At 37.1% G+C, this 25123-nt stretch overlaps 2 protein-coding genes across 3 annotated transcripts in view; one reads left to right on the top strand and one right to left on the bottom strand.

Annotated features, from left to right (window-relative positions):
- Positions 1 to 25123, top strand: part of LOC141403654 (ras-related and estrogen-regulated growth inhibitor) — a 222209-nt gene that overhangs the window by 33965 nt on the left and 163121 nt on the right. The gene's annotated exons all lie outside the window — the stretch shown is intronic.
- The window catches only part of SP1173 (major facilitator superfamily domain-containing protein SP1173), an 83815-nt gene that overhangs the window by 3453 nt on the left and 55239 nt on the right, over positions 1 to 25123 (bottom strand). The window contains exons 1-2 of one of the 2 annotated variants that reach the window (XM_073986389.1): positions 10810 to 11025; positions 3306 to 3590 (exon numbers count right to left, since the gene is read on the bottom strand). In XM_073986389.1, coding sequence (XP_073842490.1) covers positions 3306 to 3378 — 73 coding nt within the window. In that variant the 5' untranslated portion in view covers positions 3379 to 3590; positions 10810 to 11025. Of the gene's footprint in view, positions 1 to 3305; positions 3591 to 10809; positions 11026 to 25123 lie in introns of those variants that run through there. The other variant, XM_073986388.1, reaches the window with a different exon arrangement.

Genomic DNA, 25123 nt, shown 5'->3' with positions numbered 1-25123 from the left:
GGATGAAAGATACCAAGGAACGGTCCTGACCGGCTTTAACATGGCAAAATCCAGAATTTATTTTGATCCCTCTCTCATCTCAAGTGGACACTGACCTCCCCGTGGTGTCACCTGGGGAGCTGCCTTTAACACCCGTTAAAGGTATTGAGTTAACAAGTGCCGCACGTTCACCCATAAGAACGTTAAAAACTTGGGTTTGGGCGCCGGGTTAGTAAACCACCCCTAGAAAAAGCAGTCTACTATTAAAAAAAAAAAAAACAAAAGAAAAGAAAAGAAAAACAAACCCCTCTAAAGTTGACGAACCCCGCAAACCTGGAATGTTCGCACTCTTTATAGAGAAGTCTTCGCATTGGCAGACGTACTTGAAAAATACAAGGATTGGGAAAGGCGTCCCAACACACAACAACAAAGGTGACGCACTGTATTATAGCTGCCATGACATAAAGCATGAGTTTGGTTGCGGATTTGTAGTTGGTCGGAGGTTAAAACATCTGGTCTCCAGCTTCACCCCAGTGAATGAAAGACTCACTACAATTCGACTAAAAGCAAAATTCTTCAACATCACCTTTATTTGCGCTCATGTTCCCACTGAAGACAAGGACGAACAGATCAAAGATATATTTTATGAGCGCTTAGAAGAAACATATGACCGTTGTCCTGCCCATGGCATTAATATTATTCTAGGCGATTTTAATGCCAAAATTGGAAAGGAAAATATCATTGGGCCAACAGTTGGAAAATTCAGTCTCCACAATGAAACATCTGACAATGGTATGAGGCTGATAGACTTCGCAGCGGCAAAAAACATGGTAGTTAGCTGCACCAAATTTAAACATCTCGACATCCATAAGGGCACCTGGCTGTCTCCAGATCAGAAACAAGAAATCAAATTGATCACGTTGAGATAGATGGAAGACACTCGTCGAGCGTGTTGGATGTGCGCTCGTTCCGAGGAGCAAACATAGACTCGGACCACTACCTAGTTGCAGCAAAGGTACGCACCCGTTTAAACGTAGCAAACAAAGTACGAACAGACACAACACGAAAGTTTGACATCGGCAAGCTGCAATCACAACAGACAGCCACAGCGTATTCCACTCAACTAGCCCAATTGCTTAATCAAAGCACTACCCATCCCGATAATATATCAGCGCAATGGCAAAGCATTGCCCACCCCATGCAAACATCCGCAAAATCCATACTTGGATACCAATGACCTCAACCAAGGAATCCATGGTATGATCAGGAGTGTCGTGCTGCTACCGAAGATAAAATTGAGGCTACTTTACAATCCGTTGCAACGCGTAGTGCACGAGAAAGGTATCGGGAGAAAAGGAGAGAGGAGAAACGTCTTTTCCGCAGGAAAAAGAGAGAGATTGAAAAGCGGAAGTGTAAAAAAATCGAGATGTACAGGTGCCAGAATGAAGTCCGAAAATTTTACCAAAGAGTGAAGCATCAAACTGATGGCTTTGGTACAGGCACCTCCTCTTGTAGAGACCAGCAAGGTAATTTGGTAACTGATACAAATAGTGTGCTCAGGATATGGAAAGAGCATTTTTCAAACCTGTTGGTATCCAGCGAAGACGACGAAGATACCACAGATCCAATCCCAGAAGATAGTATTGAATGTATGTATACCGCCCAGCCAAGGCGAGGTAAAGACAGCAATAAACCGGCTGAAGGCTTACTAGCCGAGCTGTTAAAAACCGGTGGCGACACGCTGATAAGGTGTATTCATCAGCTACTTAGCACCCACCACCTGGCTTGAAGAACGAGTTCCCGACGATTGGAACCTAAGTATCCTGTGCCCCGTCCATAAGAAAGGAGATAAGACTGTATGCTCTAACTATAGGGGCATAAGTCTACTCTTGATTGCCTACAAGATCGTGTCAGGGATATTGTGCGAATGACTAAAGCCTATGGTCAACGACATAATTGGGCCATACCAATGCCGCTTTAGACCTGGCAAGTCCACCATTGACCAGATATTTACCCTGCGGCAAATCCTGGAGAAGACCCAAGAGATGCAGATCGACACCTACCACCTTTTTGTCGATTATAAAGCAGCCTTCGACAGCCCACTACGTTCAAAGGTATTAAATTGACTTTAACTGACACGAGATCCTCAGTTAAAATAGGAAAGAACCTTACCGAAGAATTTTGTACCAAAACAGGTTTCAGGCGAGGAGACAGCCTCTCGTGTGATCTCTTCAACATCCTGCTTTCAGGCAAGGAGACAGCCTCTCGTGTGATCTCTTCAACATCCTGCTGTGGAAAAGATTATTCGAGAGGCAAACGCCAAAAGAAGTGCCACAATCTACACCATTACTTGCTTATGCTGATGCTATAGACATCATGGGACGATCAGTAAAAGAAGTAACAGATACCTTTATGAAGGTCGAAGGAGAATCTGTTAAGGTGGGTCTGGCGGTAAACGGTGAGAAGACAAAGTTGATGGTGTCGATGCGCAATGCGTACATAGAGATCGGGCAAACTGTTGACGTTGGTTCCTATAATTTTGATGTAGTAAAAGACTTCGTCTACCTCGGCACCGTCGTAATCACAACTAACGACATCAGTTGTGAAATAAAAGGAAGAATTGTATTGGCCAACAGATGCTACTTTGGCTTAAGTAAGCAGTTTAAAAACAAAGCCACATCTCGTCAAACAAAAATAACGCTTTACAAAACACTGATACTACCCGTGCTGATGTATGGTTCCGAAGCATGGGTACTTGCGCAAGCAGATATGGCAGTGCTTGGTGTGTTTGAGAGAAAAAAAAAATCTTCGAAAGATCTACGGACCAATCTGCGATGACGCAGTATCTTCTATACAACGACATCAATATAGTTAAACGTATTGAGATGCAACGATTGCGTTGGCTAGGCCATATCATAAGAAAGAGCGATGATGAACCCGCTAAAAAGGCGTATAAATATGACGGTGCACGCAGAATTGGCAGGCCAAAGAATAGATGGCGCAAACAAGTGGATGAAGAGATGACAAGGCGCGATAGATAGTTCGGCCTATAGAACAAATGTTCTGTAATGGACCAGCTAAGTAAGTATATCCGTAATTGAATTCAGTTTAGCAGTTCTTTATTATTTATTTAGCAGGAGGTAATACATTTTAAGTATTATTTTTTAAAAAATAATAATTAATTCTAGGAATAGAAATTTTTCCAACAAATTACAGAAATTAAAAAAGTTGAGAGATTCTCAAAACAGATACATAATATTTTAATCAATCAACTTTTGTTTTCAATAAATTTTAGGAACTTAAAAAAAATGAAAATTTGTACTTACCGCTTAACACAAAGAAAGCCACAACTTTCAATGATATTAGAGTCTTATTGACTCTGGGCTTTGTTGCTCCCATGATGAAAGCTATTTTGACGTTTTCTTTTTGTAACTATGCTCCGATTTTTAAACTAATTTAATGATAGGACTTAAATTGGTTGGAGTATGGTAAAAGAGCCCTTCAAGTGCTCTACTTCAAGACAATTAGGGGTTAGTTCCGGAAAATATACACTTTTCGTTTTTGTAGTGCTGTGTAAATGATATTTCATTCAAAGGATCCAAATAGAAAATCTAAAAAGAAAAATAAAATAGATGAAGAATTAGTAAAACTCAATAATTATATTATTATAAGGGAAAATAACGGGTCATGGCATCGTCTACAAATTTTTCTAAACTAAAAAAAAAAACTATAGGGTCGATTATGGATAGCAACTCAACAAGTTGCGTCAAAATTGGCCAAAGAAAATTGCAGAAACAATTCGGGGACGGATGAAAACAACTTTGTTTAATTTAATTGTATTAGAAACGACGTCTGCCAAATTAAGAATATCAGATACAGTACGCACAAAAAAATTTAAACACAGTGGTGTAAAAATAATGTGTTATGGATGAAATCGGACCAATACATCTGAGAAAGGAAACTATGAAGTGGGAGTTAACGATGACATATTGAAATGAGTAACGTTGTCGCACTCGGAATAAAATATGCCTCTGAAATGGATATTCCAATAAGCTAATGATCCTAAGCATACCAGTAAGCATGCAATAAAATTGGTTTCAGAAAAATTGTGTTAAGTTGTTTATGTTGTGGTCTGCTCAACCTCCAGACCTTAATCCCGTAGAACATCTATGAGGGATATAAAAAAGTACATAGCAGAAAATTAAACAACAAAAAGTGAAGTTTTTGTAGAAAGCTGTGCTATATGGGCGGTTCCGAATTCCTTTAAAAAGTAGTAAAAAGATTCTGAATTCAATGGCTCTAAGAATAAATTATGGATAAGAAAGTTTACGTTAATGTGTGCTGAAGCGTGCAATGTTGCCGTACTTCGAATGGAGTATACCCCATAAAACCTTAATGGCTATTCCAACACGATATATATCCCATGCATGCCAGTAAGCTTGCAACAGATTGGTTAGGTGATCCTCAGACCTCCACCCACCCAACGTAATGGCTATGAAGAGTACCACAAATAGAAGTAGGAGTACGTCGAAAGGCAGCGAGCAACAGCGGAAACTAACGTTTTAAACAAGAGAATGTTTAAATTTTTTTCTAAGAAGATTGAGTTGCGGGAGCCAAAAATAAAAATATATTAATAATAATATAATGGAAGGGAGCAACCGTAGTAAGGTCTGCAGATCAATCCCTGACCAGAACATCAAAATTTTCCGCGGTGGGAAATCCCCCAGGTTTAACATTTCCTGAGTATTTTAGCCCTGAAAAACGTATCTGCAAGTGGCGTGGTCATGTGGCTATTCAATCTCTGGTAATTAAAATCTTGTGATATCCAAAATTCTAGGATATCGCTTGGTGGTGTACTATCTTGCAAACCAGGTCATTCTTGCAAACCAAATGCTAGTATTCTTTCTCTATTATTATTATATGTAGATTTTTACAACTTTAGTATGTATGTCTTCAATTTGTCTCCCAAACCTCTCAGACCAACTGACCGACAATAATAAATATTTAAATAAGCAGCCGCAACATTTGAAACATTTGTATTCAAGGTGTGCGAGTTTGTTTGGCTGTCTGACGGAATGTCTGTCCATTCTGGCCGGTTAGTAATGTCAATAACGCTGTTGTTGTTTTTTGTAATTTAATTTTTTTATCTAATATTGAATCTAACATTCAATAAACAAAGTCAAATAGGCTGTTGGTTTGTGCGTCTGTCCACATACACATAGTTTACACGCAATAAACGATTTTGCATATGGTACGACGTTTGAATGATACGCCTATCATAACAACAACAAAAATGGGAGACTTAACCAAGAAAACAAAGATTTGTAATTAATGAATGAAGTGTTGTTTGGTTTAACCCTTGGATTGCTGATGGGGGTCTTTTGGGTATGGGTTTTGTTGGAACAAAAAAAAATGTATTTTCCATGATAATTCCCAAAGGCACAAGAAAAGACTTCAATTCTAAGAAGAAGGTCGACCCTCTTTATAGGCTAGTTATTTGGGATCTTATTTTTATCGGCCCAAGTTAAATCCTAATGAGACCTTAATTTGTTGAATGCTGCGGTGATCAACTGCTACAGCTGTTCGACTCCTACTTACAATATGGATTTTTCCCATCAATATGGTACAGGCAAGGGTTGGTACTATTACCAAAAGAAGGAAAGCCACTTGACACACCATCATTATATCGGCCCCGATGTATGATCGATACATTTGGAAAACGAAGCTATGGAGGGCTTATCAGAAAGACAATTTGGTTTTAGAAAGAATATATCAAGGATGGAGGCTATAAAAACGGTCGGCAAGAGCCACAATAGATGGTAAAAGTCGGAAGAAGGGTACAGAAGAATATTGTTTATATCGACGTTTAAAATGCGTTTAATACAGCAAACTCAACACCTCAACATCCTTTCTACCTAGGTTTTAGTATATAATGCGGAAGAAGGAGTCAAAGAACATAAAATCACAAGAGGAGTACCATAGGGATCGGTTCTTGGACCGATGTTGTGGCACATAATGGACGTTATTCTGAAGGAACTTTTCCCGTGAGTTTTTTCACTTTCTCCCTTAAGTTGAAACGGAGAAAAGACAATTTTCACGGGAATTTTCGTTCATAATAACCCCCCATGTTTAATGGAGAAATCTGTCAGAAAAATGAAATACTAACGCTTTTGCTGATGATATTCCTCTGGTGATAGTTGCAAAGACTATAGAAGAAGCGGTAGCAGTGTCAGAAGCCACCATTCACGTCGTAGAGCCATGGCTTAACTCGTCTGGACTGCAGTTAGCAGAACATAAAATGGAATCCATCTTTGTATCATGCCGCAAAAATGTGTAGATACATAAAAATAGATAGATACATAAAAATAATTACATAAAGTCTCAAATAATTGGAGGTTATGATATATAACCCTCTATCGTTCAAGCAATATCTCGACTAATAATACCAAGTATGAGGGGACCTAAATGCCTAAGGAGAAATATGTTAGCAGGAGTAGTTAAAAATATAATACTGTAGGCAGCACTTATTTAGGCAAAATCCTTAATACACAAATCGTACCATGAGAAGAAAAATTCCATGTATAGGTTTCCAATAAATGGAAGAACCTAAAGGTGACCTTTAAAGGTAACCTTTAAAAGGTCTTCTATAGATGGAGAAATTCTAAAGACTTTCTATAAATGGAAGACCTTCTAAAGGTCTTTTAAAATGGAACACAATGTAAACGTCTTCCACAGATGATAGAGAGACTCTTGAGGTCTTCCATAGAAGGTCTTCCAACATATTGTGGATTTTTAAAAATATTTTTTTAAGTCGTGCATATTTTAAAATTTTTTTAAGTCGAACCTTTTTATATTTTTTAAATAGTGGAATTTTTAAAAAATTTTTTAAATCGTGGACTTTTAAAAAAAGTTTTTAAATCGTGAATTTTTAAAAATATGGTTTAAAATTTAGATTTTTAAAAATATCTTTTAAATCGCGGATTTTTTAAAATATTTTTTAAATCGTGAATTTTTAAGAATATTTTTTAAATCGTGAATTTTTTAAAAATATCTTTTAAATCATTTTTTTAAATCGTGAATTTTTAAAAATATTTTTAAATTGTGTATTTTTAAAAATATTTTTTAAATCGTGGATTTTTAAAAATATTTTTAAATCGTGGATTATAAAAAATATTTTTTAAATCGTGGATTTTTAAAATAATTTTTTTAAATCGTGAATTTTTAAATATTTTTTTTTAAATCGTGGATTTTTAAATATTTTTTTTAAATCGTGGATTTTTAAATATTTTTTTTTAAATCGTGGATTTTTAAATATTTTTTTAAATTGTTTATTTTAAAAAATATTTTTTAAATCGTGGATTACTATAAAAAATATTTTTTAAATCGTGGATTACTATAAAAAATATTTTTTAAATCGTGGATTATAAAACAAATATTTTTTAAATCGTGGATTATAAAAAAAATATTTTTAAATCGTGGATTATTATAAAAAATATTTTTTAAAACGTGGTTTATTGTAAAAAAAAATTTAAATTACGGATTTTAAATAATTTTTAAATCGTGGATTATAAAAAATATTTGTAAATCGTGTATTATTATTTTTAAAAATATTTTTTAAATTGTGGGTTTTTTAAATCGTGTTTTTTTAAAATAATTTTTTAAATCCTGGAATTCCAAAAATATTTTTTAAATCGTGGATTTTTAAAAATATTTTTTAGATCGTGGATTTTTAAAAATATTTTTTAAATCGTGGATTTTTTAAAAATATTTTTTAAATCGTGGATTTTTAAAAATATTTTTTAAATCATGAATTTTTAAAAATATTTTTTAAATCATGAATTTTTAAAAATATTTTTTAAATCATGAATTTTTAAAAATTTTTTTTGGATTTTTTAAATATCTTTTAAATTATGGATTTTTATTTTTAAAAGAATTTTTTAAATCGTGGATTTTTAAAAAATATCTTCTAAGTCGTGGATTATAAAAATATATTCTAATCGTGGATTTAAAAATATCTTCTAAATCGTGGATTTTAAAAATATATTCTAATTCGTGGATTTGTAAAATAATTTTTAAATCAAATATTTTTGTGTTTAAAAAATATTTTTAAATCGTTGGTTTTAAATATATTTTTATTATTATTATTACAGTGTTTTATTTAACTTGCCTTGGTGTGTGTTTAGTTCAAATCTGGTAACTCATTTTTAACACGGTTGCAGTTGACCAATCGAACTAGAACTTTGCACATTTCTCAGATTTGGATGACAATACACGAATATGAAATCAAAACCAATATTGGTCAATTTTTACACTGTTTTACAGTGTTTTATCTAATTTGCTTTTCAAATCTGGTAACTTATTTTTCACATAGTTGCAGTTTACCAATCGAACTTAAAATTTGCACACTTTTTAGATTTGGATGACAATACATGAATATGAAATCAAAACTAATATTGGTCCACTCTTACAGTGTTCTTTCGGTGTCTAACTTGACCCCCTTTTCAAATTTGGTAACTGATTTTTAACACGGTTGTAGTTGACCAATCGAACTAAAACTTTGCACACTTTTCAGATTTAGATGATAATACATGAATATGAAACCAAAACAAATATGGGTCCATTGTTTCCTATAGTCCCCATATAACGGTACCACCCGATTTCCGGTATTTTGCTTTTCAAATCTGGTAACTCGTTTTTCAGATTTGGATGACAATACATGAATATGAAATCAAAACTAATATTGGTCCACTCTTACAGTGTTTTTACGGTGTCTAACTTGACCCCCTTTTAAAATCTGGTAACTGATTTTTAGCACGGTTGCAGTTGACCAATCGAATTAACACTTTGCACATTTTTCAGATTTAGATGACAATACATGAATATGAAACCAAAACCAATATGGGTCCATTTTTTCCTATAGCCTCCATATAACGGTACCACCCGACTTCTGGTATTTTGAGGATTTTGTCTTCATTTTTAGCCCGAATTTGCTGTAACTTGGCATTTGGAGTTCTCAATAGTCCAGGAACTTCCCCACTAAAAATTGTGGACGTAGGTCAAGGTTTAATATAGCATCCATATAACTGTACCACCCAATTTCAAGCATTTTAATCTACATTTTCTGCTCAAATGGACTGTAATTCGGCATTTATTATTATTTATTTATGTAATTCGGTGGTCAAAAAATTTATTTACTAAAAAGTTAAAAATAAAAAATAATTTAAAAAAAATTAAGTTTCAGTGTTTTATTTAGAAATGAACTTAAAACTAAATAATAATTTGTCGCTTAGCCTCAATAAATATATTGTTCTCACGATGGAATCTCTCAAATAAAACGCTTGCCGTTTAATTAAGCCACCATTTATAATTTAAATGCAAGCGTTTTATTTGAGAGATTCCATCGTGAGAACAATATATTTATAGAGGCTAAGCGACAAATTATTATTTAGTTTTAAGTACATTTCTAAATAAAACACTGAAACTTAATTTTTTTTAAATTTTTTTTTTATTAAAATCGAAAATTATATTTTAAATCTGGATTTCTAAAAATATTTTTTTATGGATGGAATACAGCCTAGGGTTCTTCTGCGACCTTCTAAAGGTCTTCTATAGACCTAAGGCATTCTGTAGATGGAAGACATTCTAAATGTGGCTTAAAAATAGAAGAACTTCTAAAGGTTTTCTATAGAAAGAAGACATTCTAAGAGGTATTTATCACCCTATATAGGGCTTTTGGGAAAGTGAGTTCTGCGACTCGTTTATTTTCCCCTATATTCTCAAAGAGATCTCTGAAGGCCCACAACTTTACTAACTTTATGCCATTAAATTTGTTACTACCTACCTCACAGCTAATTATGTGGAAGGGCTTAGTTAAGTGTTAAATGTTGCAAAGCTTTTATAAATAATGCATTTAGTTTTTTGTTTACTTTGTTGTATTTGTTTTAAGTTTTGTTGTTACTAAGCATGTGTGAAGGTATAAAAACAAAATTGTTTTGTTGTAACAGCCCAAATTGCAGTTGACTTTAAATCGTATATTGTTTATACTTTATGCAGGGGAGGAGGTGGGTGCTGTGGTTTTACGCTTTGGGCCCACCATCGTTGGATTGCAACAAATGGAATACGCGCATTTGGTCACTTTGTTAGAAAATGTGATAGAGTAACGTGCCTATATTACTGGCTACAGTAATAACATCAGGAACAGCATAGTTATACCGGATGGTTAATGACAACAACAATTTAATGACTCTCAGAAAGAAAAAAAACGCAAAGCAATTTTTGTTTTTTGAAAATCATTAACTGGAACTGTGAATGAAGTTCATAGCTGACATAAAACAATGTATTAAACAAAAACATTAACGACAACAATGTACCGATTTTTTTAGTAGATTGCAACCACGAGGTCATAAAATTTACAACATTTAAATAATATTTCAATTATTGCTTAAATGCATGGGTGTATGGGAGAGGCTATAATAAATACATCATGGATCTAAGCGTGTATTTTTTTCAAGAATGTTTTCAAACACCATCACAGCTAATAGCGTGGATTTTTAAAGAAAAATATTTTCAACCACCATCATAGCTAAAAGCTTGAATTTTTCAAATATTTTTTTCCAAGCGCCTTCACAGCTCAAAGCGTGGATTTTTAGAGAATATTTTCAATAGCTAAGAGCGCGAATTTTAAAGGTAATCGCCTTATTTTTTTCCATTCCAACTTCACTTGACTCTTTTCCATATTACACTGCAATTTGCATTTTTGTTTCTTTTCCCTTCCTTTCTTTGCACTCCATATTTTATCACTCAATTTGTAAAATTGTCTGGAACAATTACCGTTGATTTTATTTAATAATTTAATCAGTCGTCGTTCGCTTTTTTTTCTACAACTTCAACTTCAGTCGCAGACATTTAAATTGACACCTACTCTGCCTATGGCCACATTCACAACTATGGCTGGCTATGAAGTGCAGATAACTCAACAACAATTGATGATGATGACTTCACGTTGCAGCTCACGCCGACAATGAATGCCCGCCCCAACTTTACAATGCACTGCAATGTAAAACCCACGCATGCAACGAACTGAAATAAATGACAGTCGACTTCGCGCAATAGATTTTATTCAATGTTCAAAACCTTTAACTTTGAAATTGAAACTTAAAAAAAACGAACCAATCAGACTAATCGTAAAGGCAGCCCCAGTGCTTGACATTGTTATCCAAGATCAATTTCAATTTGAGAATAAAGATTGAATGGTTGTGATTGAAGTTAGTAAGGGCAATTACGAAGCGTCAAGTACCCTGCCATAAGTTAAACATACACCTACACAAGGGTTCATAGAGACCTGGTAATGGTTGGGATTTAAGATGTCTTCTAACAAAAGAAGATACCAGTAGGAGTTCCTGCATCATTAGAATGCTGTTTCCGAAAGTTTTTTGTGTATATGAAACCCCTATTTAGGAGATCTTCTATCAACAGAAGTCCCCTTTAGAGTTCTTCAATGTACAAAATATCCCGTTTGGCGATATTTTATCAACAGAAGGCCCCCATTAGGAGGTATTTTGTCAACTAAGAACATTTTTAGTAGGCCTTATATAAACAAAAGACACCTTTAGGAGGTTTTAAACGAACAGAAGAAATCTTAAGGACGTCTTCTATCTACAGAAGAACCCTTTGGGAAGTCTTCTATGAACGGATCCTCTGTTGAGGAGCGTTGTTACCAACAGAAGATCTTTTTAGGAAGTCTTCGATCAACGTAATACCCCTTTACTAGGTTGGCTATCAACATAAGACCCTTTTAGGAGGTCTTTTATCAGACGAAAAACCCTATAAGAGGTCTACTATGAAAATAACTCCCCTTCAGGAGGTCTGCTATCGATAGAAGAGTCTTTTAGGAGGTCCTCTATCAAGAGAAGACCCTTTAGGATGTCTGCTATCAACAGCAGCGTCTTTTAGGAGGTATTCTATGAACATAACAACAAAAATTTCTTTTGTAGGCTCCTTTAGGACAACTTTTATTAACAAAAAGTTTTATATCTAAGAGGTTTCCTATCTAAAGAAGTCTCCTGTAGGAGGTATTCTATTTACAGAAAATCCCTTTAGGAGGTCTTCTATAAACAAAAGAGGCCTTTAGGAAGTCTTCTATCAACAGAAAACCTTTTTTGGAAATCTTCTATCAATAGAAGACCCATTGTAGGAGGTCCTCTATCTACAGAAGACAGCTTTATGAGGTTTTCTATAAGCGAAAGACTCCTTTAGGAGGTTTTCTATCGACAGAAGACATCGTTAGGAGGTCTTCTATCGACAGAAGTCTCCGTTAGGAGGTCATCTATCACTATAGGACCCCTTTAGGAGGGATCCGTTAGGAGGTCTTTTATCACAAAATACTGTTTTAGGAGGTCTTCTATAAAGAAAATACTCCTTTAGGAGGACTTGTATTAACCGAAGAAAGAGGTTTTCCATCATTATAGGACAGACAGAAGACTCCATTAGAAGGTCTTCTATCATTATAAGACTCCTCTAGGAGTTCTACAAAAGAAGTCTCCTTTATGAGGTCTTCTATCAAAAGAATACACTTTAGGAGTTTTCTAACAACAAAAGCGCCTTTAGGAAGTCTTTTATCAACAGAAGACATGTTTTGGAGATCTTCTATCAACAGAACACCTATTTTAGGAGGTCTTCTATCTACAGAAGACACCTTTATGAGGTCTTCTATAAGCGAAAGACTCCTTTAGGAGGTCTTCTATCAACAGAAGACTTCGTTAGGGAGCCTTCTATCAACAGAAGGCTCCGTTAGGAGGTCATCTTTAGGTGGATTTCTATCAAAAGAAGGATCCTTTAGAAGGTCTTTTATCAACAGAATACTCCTATTTGCATTAACAGAAGACTTCTTTAAGAGGTTATACATCATTATAAGACCCCTTTAGAAGGACTTCTATAAATAGAAGACGCCTTTAGGAGGCCTTAACAACAACAGATACACCTCTCTAAGAGGTCTTCTATCTACGGAGGTCTTCTATCAAAAGAAGTTTTCTTGAGGAGACCTTCTATCAACAGAAGACTCTATTAGAATGTCTTCTATCATTATAAGACCCCCTTAGAAGGCCTTCTATCATTATAAGAATCCTTTAGGAAGACTTCTATCAATGTCTTCTGTCAACTGAAGACTCCTTTAAGAGGTCTATCAAAAGAAGGCTCCTTTAGGAGGTCTTCTGTCAACAGAAGACTTCTTTAAGAGGCATTCTATCATTAAAGAACCTTTAGGAGGTCTTCAAGCTACATAAGACTCCCTTAAAAGGACTTCTGTCAACAGAAGATTCCTTTAGGAGGTCTTCTATCAACTGAAGACCTCTTTAGGAGGCCTTCTTTAAACAGAATACTACTTTAGGACGTCTTCTATTAACAGAAGACTCCGTTAGGAGGTCGTCTATCATTACAGGACCTCTTTAGGAAGACTTCTTTAGGAGACCTTCTATCAACAGAAGACTCTATCAAACGAAGTCTCCTTTATGAGAAGACCCCTTTAGGGGGTCTTCTGTTATCAGAAGACTCCATTAATAGGTCTTCTGTTGTTAGAAGAGGTCATCTAACAACAGAATACCTCTTTAGGAAGCCTTCTGTCCAGAGAAGACTTCCTTAGAAGGCCATCTATCATTATAAGACCCCCTTAGAAGGCCTTCTATCATTATAAGAATCCTTTAAGAGAACTTCTATCAACAGAAGACTCCTTTAGGAGGCTTTCTATCAAAATAAAGCTCATTTAGGAGGTCTTCTGTCACCTGAAGAGGGCTCTTTTAGGAGGTCTTCTGTCAACAGAAGACTCCTTTAAGAAGTATTCTATCATTAAGATCCCTGCAGGAAGTCTTCCATCAACAGAAGACACCTTTAGGACGCCTTCTACCAACAGAAGGCTCCGTTAGGAGGTCGTCTATCATTATAGGACCTCTTTAGGAAGACTTCTATCAAACGAAGGCTCCTCTATCAAAAGGATACTTCTTTAGGACGCCTTCTGTTAACAGAAGACTCCATTTGGAGGTCTTCTATTATTACAGGACTTCTTTAGAAGGACTTCGATCAAAAGAAGGCTCCTTTAGGAGGCCTTCTATCAACAGAAGATTCCTTAAGGAGGTCTTCTATCAATAAAATGCTCTTTTAGGATGTCTTCTGTTAACAGAAGACTCCTTTAGGAGACCTTCTATCAACAGAAGACCCCTTTAGGAGACCTTCTATCAACAATTTAAAACCCCTTTAGGATGACTTCTATCAAAAGAAGGCTCCTTTAGGAGATCTTCTATCAATAGAAGATTCCTTTAGGAGGCCTTCTATCAAAAGAAAGCTCCTTCTATCAAAAGAAGGCTCCTTCTATCAAAAGAAGGCTCCTTCTATCAAAAGAAGGCTCCTTCTATCAAAAGAAGGCTCCTTCTTTAGGAGGTCTTCTATCAAAGGAAGTGTCATTTGTAAGAGGTCATCTACCATTATAAGACCCCTTTAGGAGGACTTTTATCAATAGTATGATCCTTTAAGAGGTCTTCTATCAAAAGAAGGCTCCTTAAGAAGATCCTCTATCGACAGAAAACCCCTTTATGTGGTCTTCTATCAACAGAAGACCTCTTAAGGAGATCTTTTAGCAACTGAAGAACTTTTTAGAGGTCATGCGGGGTCTTCTATCAACAGAAGCCTTATGTAGGAGGTCTTCTATCAACAGAAGACCCATTTGAGAGGTCTTCTATCAATTGAAGACCCCTGTAGTAGGTCTTTTTTCAACTGAAAACCTTTTTAGGAGGTCTTTTGGCAACTGAAGGCCTTTTTAGAAGATAATTTATGAATAGAAAACCCTTTAAGGGGGTATTCTGTTAATAAGATATCCCTTTAGGACGTATTCTATCAATAAAATACCTCTTTATGAGGTCTGCTATAAAGAGAAGACCTGTTTAGGAGGTCTTCTATAAGCAGAAAATCTCTTTAAGAGGTATTCTGAGAGGTCTGGGAGGTATCCTTTGGGAGGTCTGCTTTAAAAGAGAATATCGTTTTAGAAAGTATTTTAGCATCGGATGGCTCCTCTAGGACGCCTTCTATCAACAGAAGATCGCTTAAAGAGGTTTTTCCCGACCCAATTAGGAGGTCTTCTTTCCACAGAATATGTAGTATAGAAGACCATTCAATAGAATATCCCCATCTGTCTTCTTTCAAAGGTATACCCTTTTAGGAGATATTCTATCAACAAAAGATCTCTTTAGGAGGAGAAGAGAACACCATTTCAAGGGGTCGGTCGTCTATCAATAAAATGATGGTTTTGGATCCCAATAGCGTTTGGACTCGATTTAACTTTTTGCGTCCATCTGTATGCTCGTGTGTTCGATAACTCGATTTCGATAGTTTGTCCAAAAGTTGCTCAAGTGATGGTTTCTATCGGTCCACACGTCCGTGTACTTCCCCTACAAAAGTTCATAATTTTTCGCTAAAATTAAGAGCACGGTAACTCTCGATGCGTTTAACCTATTTGGTACAAACGTGGCACATCGTAGTGTTTCTTCCACACAAAGATCAGGCACACACAAATTTTAAGAAAATTTTGCAAATGTGCAGTATAAGGAAATGTCTAGGATCGTTTTGAAATGACGGTACAGTTCCTTACATCTTAAGAGATAGCTCCAAAAGCCTTTAGGAACCAACTAAAATTACTGATGAGCAGGATAACTTGCGAACTGAGTATCTGATTTGGCCGTAATTTTGTAAAATTATTTCCAAACTTATCTGATATATCGGAAACACTCCTTCGGGTACAAAGTGTAATTCAAAATATTCGCATTCTTAATCACGTACATCCGGGATATATGTTATATTCACATGAATACCGACAATCCCCAGTTGTGTGGTCGAAATCAAAACTGGACTTCCAGTGTCCAACGTAAAATCGAAAATGGATTTTATTCTGAATCATTTATAGAGTGTATTTGTACTCAACTATAGTAGTCACAAAAATTTGAGATACAAATCAAATTCTACCATTCCAAATGTAATAAAATACACAATTCCGCAATTTGTGTTCTCCTTTTCTTTTTGCATCAAACTTAACCCTGAAGTTCTCGTATAACTTTCAATTTCCATACAACATAAATTGGCATACAAAACAACCAATAAAAAGAAGTATAAGAATAATTTATTGCAATCTCTAGAGATTTTTTGCAATTGTTTGTGGTCGGTGGCATTCTTCAGTTATCGCAAATAATCTACAATGCCATGATCTAGGAGAAGAAGAAAAAAAACTGCTAAATCAAGCAAAAACACAGATGAGGATCTAACAAGAAGATCATCATTAACATAAACATCCTCCCCCTGATTGTCCATTTCGGCTCTTTACAATATTCAATGGCATGAATTCCTCAGAGTTTTAAAGTTTTTTTTCTTTTGCGTTCTGTTCCATTGTTTGAAGATAGCACAGATCTCTCTCAGCGGACATTCAAACCTCAAATCATTACCGTAGGGTTTGCCATTCTAGCTTGCCATCTGCCACATTATAGACATTATAGGGCGGGCGTGTTTGAATTCAATTGCTCCATTCGTTCACAGCCCTAGTTTAAGCTTTACAAGCCACGCTCTGTGCAAAAGTGAATAGCGCGTTTCTTTCTTTCATGCGTAATTGCCGTTCGTTTTTATTTGTTACGAATATGATTTGATGCTCTGTTTAATTTTTAGTGATCTTGGAATGTTCGTTGTTGTTGTCGTATTGTTGTTTTATTGCGTTCCCATCAACGGTGTGGCATCATGTTGTTTGCTGATCATTTGCATGACATCATTAGTTGTTGATTTGTGATGTCATATCCCATGGCAATCGACAACATTAACAAACAACAACAAAGTTTAGTCCATGTTATGGCGGAACCGGTTATTCGTTTTTATAACAGAAAAAAAAAATATTCTCATTAGAATTTTTAAAAATTTAAAGGAGATTGTTAATTAAATCGTATCAGATGAAATGGTTGGAGATTTTTGAAGCAGCACCAAAAGCGATATAATTTTGTCGAAATAGATTTTGAAAAATAAAATGTTTTTGTTTTTTTTTCGGGCATTTTGAGTGACTGAATTTTAACACATTTTTCTTTAAATGAAGTTGTTGACAGGTGGCTATAATTAACGAAAGTTAAGAGGTTGACGCCGTACACTACTGAATATTCAAGTTAAAGTGTAGAGTAGACACATTAGGAGCTTTTTCATAAATTATGTTTTACTGGGTATGCCTAATCGTGTATTTTTATACCCTCAGTATTTATGCTAACGAGGGTACACACACTTTCATACGGGCAAAATGTGCCTTATCTAGATAATGGCTTTAACGAAATCCATTTCAGACAATTTGGAGTTGATTTAGCCATGTCCGTTCGTCTGTCTGTCTGGCTGACTGGATCAACCGATTCGGTCCAAAATTTGGCTTTTCTAATATTTTGTCCAAACTTAGTTTAAGTGCAAAGATGGGTTGTATCGGCCCACTTATCCCGGTACCTCCCCCACAAAATTTCGAAAATGTTCGGAGGGTATAATTAAATTTGTCATTCCGTTTGTAACACATCGAAATATTCGTCGGAGACCCTATAAAGTATATACGTTATTGATCAGCATAAAATTATATGTCGATTTGACCATGTCCGTCTGTCATCTCGCAATTTTAAAGATAGAGAGTCAAAATTTGGTACAGAAGTTTTTATTACTTGCAGGACGGTTGGTATTGAAAATGGGATATATCGGTCCACGTTTTGATATAACCCCCATAGAACGGTACCTCCCGATTTTCGGTATTTTTAAGGTTTTACCAAAATGGCTGAAATTTAGTACGTAGTCTTCTTTAGGGGTATACAACTTTCCCCCAGAATTTAGTCGGTATCGGTCCACACCTTCATATAGCCCCCATAGAACGGTACCTCCCGATATTCGGTATTTTTAAGGTTTTAGCTTCATTATCCTACCAAAATGGCTGAAATTTGGTACATAGTCTTCGTTGGAGGTATACAACTTTCCCCCAGAATTTTGTCGGTATCGGTCCACGCCTTCATATAGCCCCCATAGAACGATACCTCCCGATTTTCGGTATTTTGATGGTTTTACCTTCATTATCACACCGAAATAGCTGAAATTTGGTACTTAGTCTTCGTGGGGGGTATAAATTTTTTTCCCAAAATTTTGTCGGTATCGGTCCACGCCTACATGCAGCCCCCATAGAACGCTACCTCCCGATTTACTGTATTTTGAAGGTTTTAGCTTCATTATCCTAACAAAATGACTGAAATTTGGTACGTAGTCTTCTTTAGGGGTATAAAGCTTTCCCCCAGAATTTTGTCGGTATCGGTCCACTCCTTCATATAGCCCCCATAGAACGGTACCTCCCGATTTTCGGTATTTTGAAGGTTTTAGCTTCATTATCACACCGAAATGGCTGAAATTTGATACTTAGTCTACGTTGGTGGTATAAAACTTTCTCCCAGAACTTTGTCGTTATCGGTCCATGCCTTCATATAGGCCCCATATAACGGTACCTCCCGATTTTCGGTATTTTGAACGTTGAGGCCTCAATATTGCACCGAAATGGCTGAAATTTGGTATTTAGACTTCGTTGGGGGTACTCAAACTTCCCCTTTAAATTTGTCGGTATTGCTCCATTTAGTCCCCATGGAAAGGTACCTCCCGATTTTTCGTATTTTGAAGGCTGTGTCTGCAATATTCCACCAAAATGGCTGAAATTTGGTATTTAGTCTTCAATGTGATATAAAACTGTTAGCAAGAAATATGTCTGTACAGGTCCAGGCTTTCATATTGCCCTATTTCTGACTAAAATTCGTCGGTATAAGTCCACGTTTCGATATAGCCCCCATAGAACGGTACCTCCCGATTTTCGTAATACTGAAGATTGTGACGTCAATATCCAACCGAAATGGCTGAAATTCGTTATTTCGTCTTCCAAGAGTTATAACATATTCCAGAAGACTATTATCAGTATAGGTCCACGTCTTCCTATATCCCCATAGAAGCGTACTTCTTGATTTTCGGTATTTTTTAAGTGTTAGCCACATTCTCTTACCGAAATATTGGAAATTTGGAAATTTTTCCGTCAGAAATTTGTCGGTATAGATCGACGTTTTGAAATAGCCCCCATAGAATGGTGCCTCACATTGTTTTACCGAAATTGCTGAAATTTAGTATTAAGTCTTCTTCATACACGAAAGGAAACCAATTATTCCATTTTACTTCAATACAACTTGTGGTGGAGGGTATAACAAGTTCGGCCCGGCCGAACTTAACGCCGTTCTTACTTGTTGCATTTGCTTCTCTCTCTCACTTACAGTGTTCGTGAATAAAAACAAACGATAAACATCATGTGGTTGTTGTTTTCGTCACTCATACATGCACACATACTAAGACACTGATGGAAATTCTTGGGCGACGCTGGTTTAGGAACTGCTCTCAAATCCCTTTGACAGCTTGTATTCACTGCCCCCCATATAACGGTACAAGCTTCATCAGGGGAAAGTCCATACTTCCTGAACAGAAAGGCTGAATGTTCAAAAAAACCTTATGACACCGTGTGTAGTGGTTGGAGCGCAAAATAACTCTCGAACAGATCTGCAGATTAGGTCCAAAATTTATCCATCGTAATATTTTTTCCAAACTTAGTTTATGTTCGAAGATAAACCATATCGGTATACTCCTTCGGGTACCTTCCACACAAAAAACTGAGGTATGGGGTACCCTCCCCCACAAAAGCTCAACATTTGTGTCTAAGTGCAGTTCTGTTCGGGGGTCCAGTGGAAAAAGTACACCGATGCTGTTCGTTGTGGTCTATCTATCGAAAATATATGAGTCTCAAAATAATATCCACTTCCATAATCGGTCCATTCCTTTAAGTATCTCCTCCGCAACAATTTTGAACTGTAATCCTAATCCACATTTTTGTCGGCAAGTTCAAATGTACAAAAAGGGCTACAAAATTCTGAAAAGACCCTAAATACATTCACTTAGGCTGAGGGTATATCTCTGTCGGCAAAGCAGACTGATATTTTTTTACTTGTTTGTTTTGAAACTAATAATCGTCTGTCAATAGATGACACCTTTAGGAGGTCACCTATCAACCGTAGGATGCTTTTAATCAGCATAATATCTACCTTATTCTACCAACTTAAGGTCACCTTAGGAGCTCTTCTATCAACAGAAGACTTTTTAGGACGCCTTCTATCAACTGAAGACTCCTTTAGGGCATTTTCTACAAAACAAACATCCCTTCAGAAGGTCCTCTATAAACGAAAGGACTCTTTAGAAGTTCTTATTTCAACTGAAGACCCCTATAGGAGTTCTTCTATCAGCATTACCTTTTTCCCACAGCCATATTTATACAAAAATATAAAGAATTCATTGCTGGATATTGTCTGCATAACTTGCGTGGCAAACTTACATTTCCCTTGGTAGTCGTAGGTATTATTTGTAACAATAATTGTTTTCAACACTATGTCGACTTAAAGTTAATCACCTTACACAGTTGACTGCTTACAAGTGTTTTTAACTGTTTGGCAGATACATATAACCCAGTGAATATTTTAAATGTTTAAATGTGACAGTGATAACAAAAACAAATTAATAGTTGGAATCATATGACATTGGCAGACAGGTTTTAACTCCTCAGCCTTTAGAACAACGAACGTATATAGACTTTGATACGATCAAAAATTAAACTCATCTAAATAATGCTTTTGGACCTCATGTATGTACGGACTAACTCCGATGCAGACAATTTGGAGTGTGTCGACTTGGCTCGTGTGCACTATAACTATCTAACTAATTGAACAGAGTTTTGACGTCGTAGTATTTTGTCCTTGTCCTTTTGTATTTAGGTAGGGGATGAAAGATACCAAGGAACGGTCCTGACCTGCTTTAACATGGCAAAGTCCAGGATTTATCTTGGTCCCTCTTTCTTCTCAAGCGGACACTGACCTCCCCGTGGTGTCACCTGGACTAGCTGCCTTTAATGTCTGTTAAAGGTAGTGAGGTAAAATACGCCACTCGTTCACCTACTCTTATAAGAACGTTACAAACTTAGGTTTGGGCGACAGGTTAGTAACCCTCCCCTAGAAAAAAGCAGCCTACTATGGAAAAACAAAAGAAAAGAAAAACAAATCCCTCTATAGTTGACGACCCCCGCAAACGTTTTAAGGACCATGATCTGCGAATCTGCACCTGGAATGTTCGCACTCTTTATAGCAAAGGTGCAGTTTATGCTTTGGCAGATGTACTTGAAAAGTACAAGGCCGACATTACTGCCATACAGGAAGTTCGATGGAACGGGAAAGGCGTCACAACAACTCCTAAAGGTGACGCACTGTATTATAGCTGCCATAACACAAAGCATGAGTTTGGTTGCGGATTTGTAGTTGGTCGGAGGTTAAAGCCTCTGGTCTCCAGCTTCACCCCAGTGAAGGAAAGACTTGCTACAATTCGAATAAAAGCAAAATTCTTCAACATCAGCTTTATTTGCGCTCATGTTGAAGAAGACAAGGACGAACAGGCCAAAGATATATTTTACGAGCGCTTGGAAGAACCTTATGACCGTTGCCCTGCCCTGCCAAAATTGGAAAGCATAATATCTTTGGCCCAACAGTCGGGAAATTCAGTCTCCACAGTGAAACATCTGACAATGGTATGAGGCTGATAGACTTCGCAGCGACAAAAACATGGTAGTTAGCAGTACCAGATTTCAACATCTCGAAATCCATACGGGCACCTGGCTGTCTCCAGATCAAAGAACAAGTAATCAAATTGAGCTTGTTGTGATAGATGGAAGACATTCATCGAGTGTGTTGGATGTACGATCGTTTCGAGCAGCAAACATAGATTCGGAACACTACCTTGTTGCAGCAAAGGTATATATCCGTCCAAACGTTGCAATTGAAGCACGAACAGATACAACGCGGAAGTTGGACATCGCTAGGCTGCAAACACAACAGATAGCCACAGCATATTCCACTCAACTAGCCCAATTGCTTAATGAAAGCACTTCTCGTCCCCATAACATATCAGCACAATGGCAAAACATTGCCTACTCCATGTAAACAGCCGCAAAATCCATACTTGCAAAGCAGAGACCTCCACCAAGGAATCCATGGTATGATCAGGAGTGTCGTGCTGCTACCGAAGAGAAAAATTTGGCATATAGGGCTACTCAACAATCAGTAGCAACGCGTAGCCCACGAGAGAGGTATCGGGAGAAAAGGAGAGCAGAGAAACGTCTTTTCCGCAGGAAAAAGAGAGAAATGGAAAGACAGGAGTGTGAAAAAATCAAGATGTACAGGAGCCAGAATGAAGTCCGAAAGTACTACCAAAGAGTGAAACATCAAGGTGATGGCATTGGTACAGGTACATCCTCCTGTAGAGCTGGTGTGCTCAGGATATGGAAAAAACATTTTTCAAACCTGTTGGTATCCAATAGCAGCGAAGACGACGAAGATACCACAGGTCCAATCCCAGAAGATGGTATTGAATGTATACTACCCGGTCAACATGAGGTAAGAGCAGCAATAAACCAGCTGAAGAATAATAAGGCAGCAGGAGCCGATGACTTACCAGCCGAGCTGTTCAAAACCGGAGGCGACACGCTGATAAGGTGCATTCATCAGCTAGTTAGCACCATCTGGCAGGAAGAACGAGTACCCGACGATTGGAACCTGAGTATCTTGTGCCCCGTCCACAAGAAAGGAGATAAGACTGTATGCTCTAACTATAGGGGCATAAGTCTGATCCCTATTGCCTACAAGATCGTGTCAGGGATATTGTGCGAACGACTAAAGCCTATGGCTAACGAGATAATTGGTCCATACCAATGCGGCTTTAGAACTGACAGGTCCACAATTGACCAGATATTTATAATTGTTCCACAAACATCCCAGATCGGACAAGGGAGACTTATCTCATATCAATGAGTGCACCCCGATTCATATTAGCTCAATGATATGTGACCTACAGTTTATCGCCGAGTCCGAACGACGTGTCTTAAGACACCACTTATAGAGAAGTTTTACATGGCTGAAATACTCAGGAAATGTCGCCAACAGTATTAAGAGGTGTTTTGCCAACGTTGAAAAGGCAGGCGGTGTGCATACCATTGCACCACGGTGGCACCAGATATTTACCGTGCGGCAAATCCTGGAGAAGACTTAAGAGATGCAGATCGACAACTACCACCTTTTTGTCGATTACAAAGAAGCCTTCGACAGCCCGCTGCGTTCAAAGATATTTCAAGCCATGTCTGAATTTGGTATCCCCGCAAAGTTCATTCGGCTTTGTAAAATGACTTTAACTGACACGAGATTCTCAGTTAAAATATGAAAGAACCTCTCTGAAGAGTTTTGTACCAAAAGAGGTTTCAGGCAAGGAGACAGCCTTTCGTGTGATCTCACGCTGGAAAAGGTTATACGAGAGGCAAACGTCAAAAGAAGTGGCACAATCTACACCAATAGCCACATGTTACTTGCTTATGCTGATGATATAGACACCATGGGACGATCAGTAAAAGAAGTAACTGATACCTTTATGAAAGCGGAAAGAGAATCGGCTAAAGTGGGTCTGGCTGTAAACGGTGAGAAGACCAAGTTGATGGTGTCAAGGCGCAATGCGTCCATTGAGCTCGGACCAACTGTGGAAGTTGGTTCCTATAATTTTGAGGTAGTAAAAGACTTCTTCTACCTCGGCACTGCCATAAACACAACAAACGACATCAGTTGTGAAATAAAAAGAAGAATAGTGTTGGCCAACAGATGCTACTTCGGTCTGAGTAAGCAGTTTAGGAATAAAGGCACATCTCGTCAAACAAAAACAAAGCTTTACAAAACACTGACACTACCCGTGCTGATGTATGGTTCCGAAGCCTGGGTACTTGCGCAAACAGACATGGCAGTGCTTGGTGGGTTTGAGAGAAAAATTCTTCGAAAGATCTACGGACCAATCTGCGTTGACGGTGAATATCGACCATTAACCAGCTGAGCTGTATCTGCTATACAACGACATCAATAACGATAAACGTATCGAGATGCATAAGAATGAGCGATGATGAACCCGCTAAAAAGGCGTATAAATACGGGCCGCGGTGCACGCAGAATTGGCAGGCCAAGGAATAGATGTCGCAAACAAGTGGATGAAGAGATAAAAAGGCGCGGTATTTCAGAAAGCGAAGTAATAAACAGAGAGAAATGGAGATATTTTCTTAGTTCGGCGTATGGAACAAATGTCCTGTAATGGGCCAGCTAAGTAAGTAAGAAAGTAAGTATTTTGTCCTTACCAAAATCAGTAATACTTATATCATCCAGACATTGATCAGGTTCGAAAATAAGTCATATTGGTTATATATGGGGACAAGTCCATATTTACTGAAATAATGGTCCAAAATCTTTTAAGACCCGGACACAATCCCGCGACGGCCGTTTCTTTGTACCGTATTGACCAGAGAAACATCATCATAGACAGGGGCCGTCACCACAGCAATTTTTTAATTTAATTTATTTTATTTTTGAATTTATTTTTTTGGAGCGGTATGTCCCGGTTAGTGAGTAACCCCGGTGAGATGCAACGAATGCATTGCATTTTAGTGCATTTTAAGAATTGCTCAGGCTTGACCTTCCTGATGTTGTAAGTATTCGTCGTTTTCATCGGATTATGAAACTCCCTCGCACTCTTCCCAACAACCACCGTCTTAACACCGCGTATTGCAGTTCCAGTTCTCAACAATGTAACATTCTCGAATCGGAGAAGTATAATGGTAAAGGCGAATCAGAATAAGAAGCTGAACAACACCTGCAGACTTTGAAGTTGTAATGGATACAACGGACTTCATTGGATCGTACGAAAGGAGGAGGTGGTGTAATCCTATTGCACCAGGCTTTCCAGTACAGACCTTACTTGCTTTAGCTCGACTCTCAGTGAATCATACCTTAAGTGTATATATAACTGCTAAATGTGTATATTAGGGTTATGACAAACGGTTATGTCGTGTGCCCCTACAACTTGTTTTCAGTTAAATATCTTCTTACAGTGACTTCAAAAAAATTGTCAAAAGTTCTGAAAAATTAAAACTTTAAAAGCTTTTTGTGCGCAAGCTTTTTTCATCGAATCACTTTAT

This window comes from Musca autumnalis, unplaced genomic scaffold, assembly GCF_047663935.1.
Source record: "Musca autumnalis isolate F117 unplaced genomic scaffold, ASM4766393v1 scaffold_4, whole genome shotgun sequence".
NCBI classification, from domain to species: Eukaryota; Metazoa; Arthropoda; class Insecta; order Diptera; family Muscidae; genus Musca; species Musca autumnalis.
Note: the sequence above shows the minus strand (reverse complement) of the source record. Positions and strands in the feature narration are given on the sequence as shown.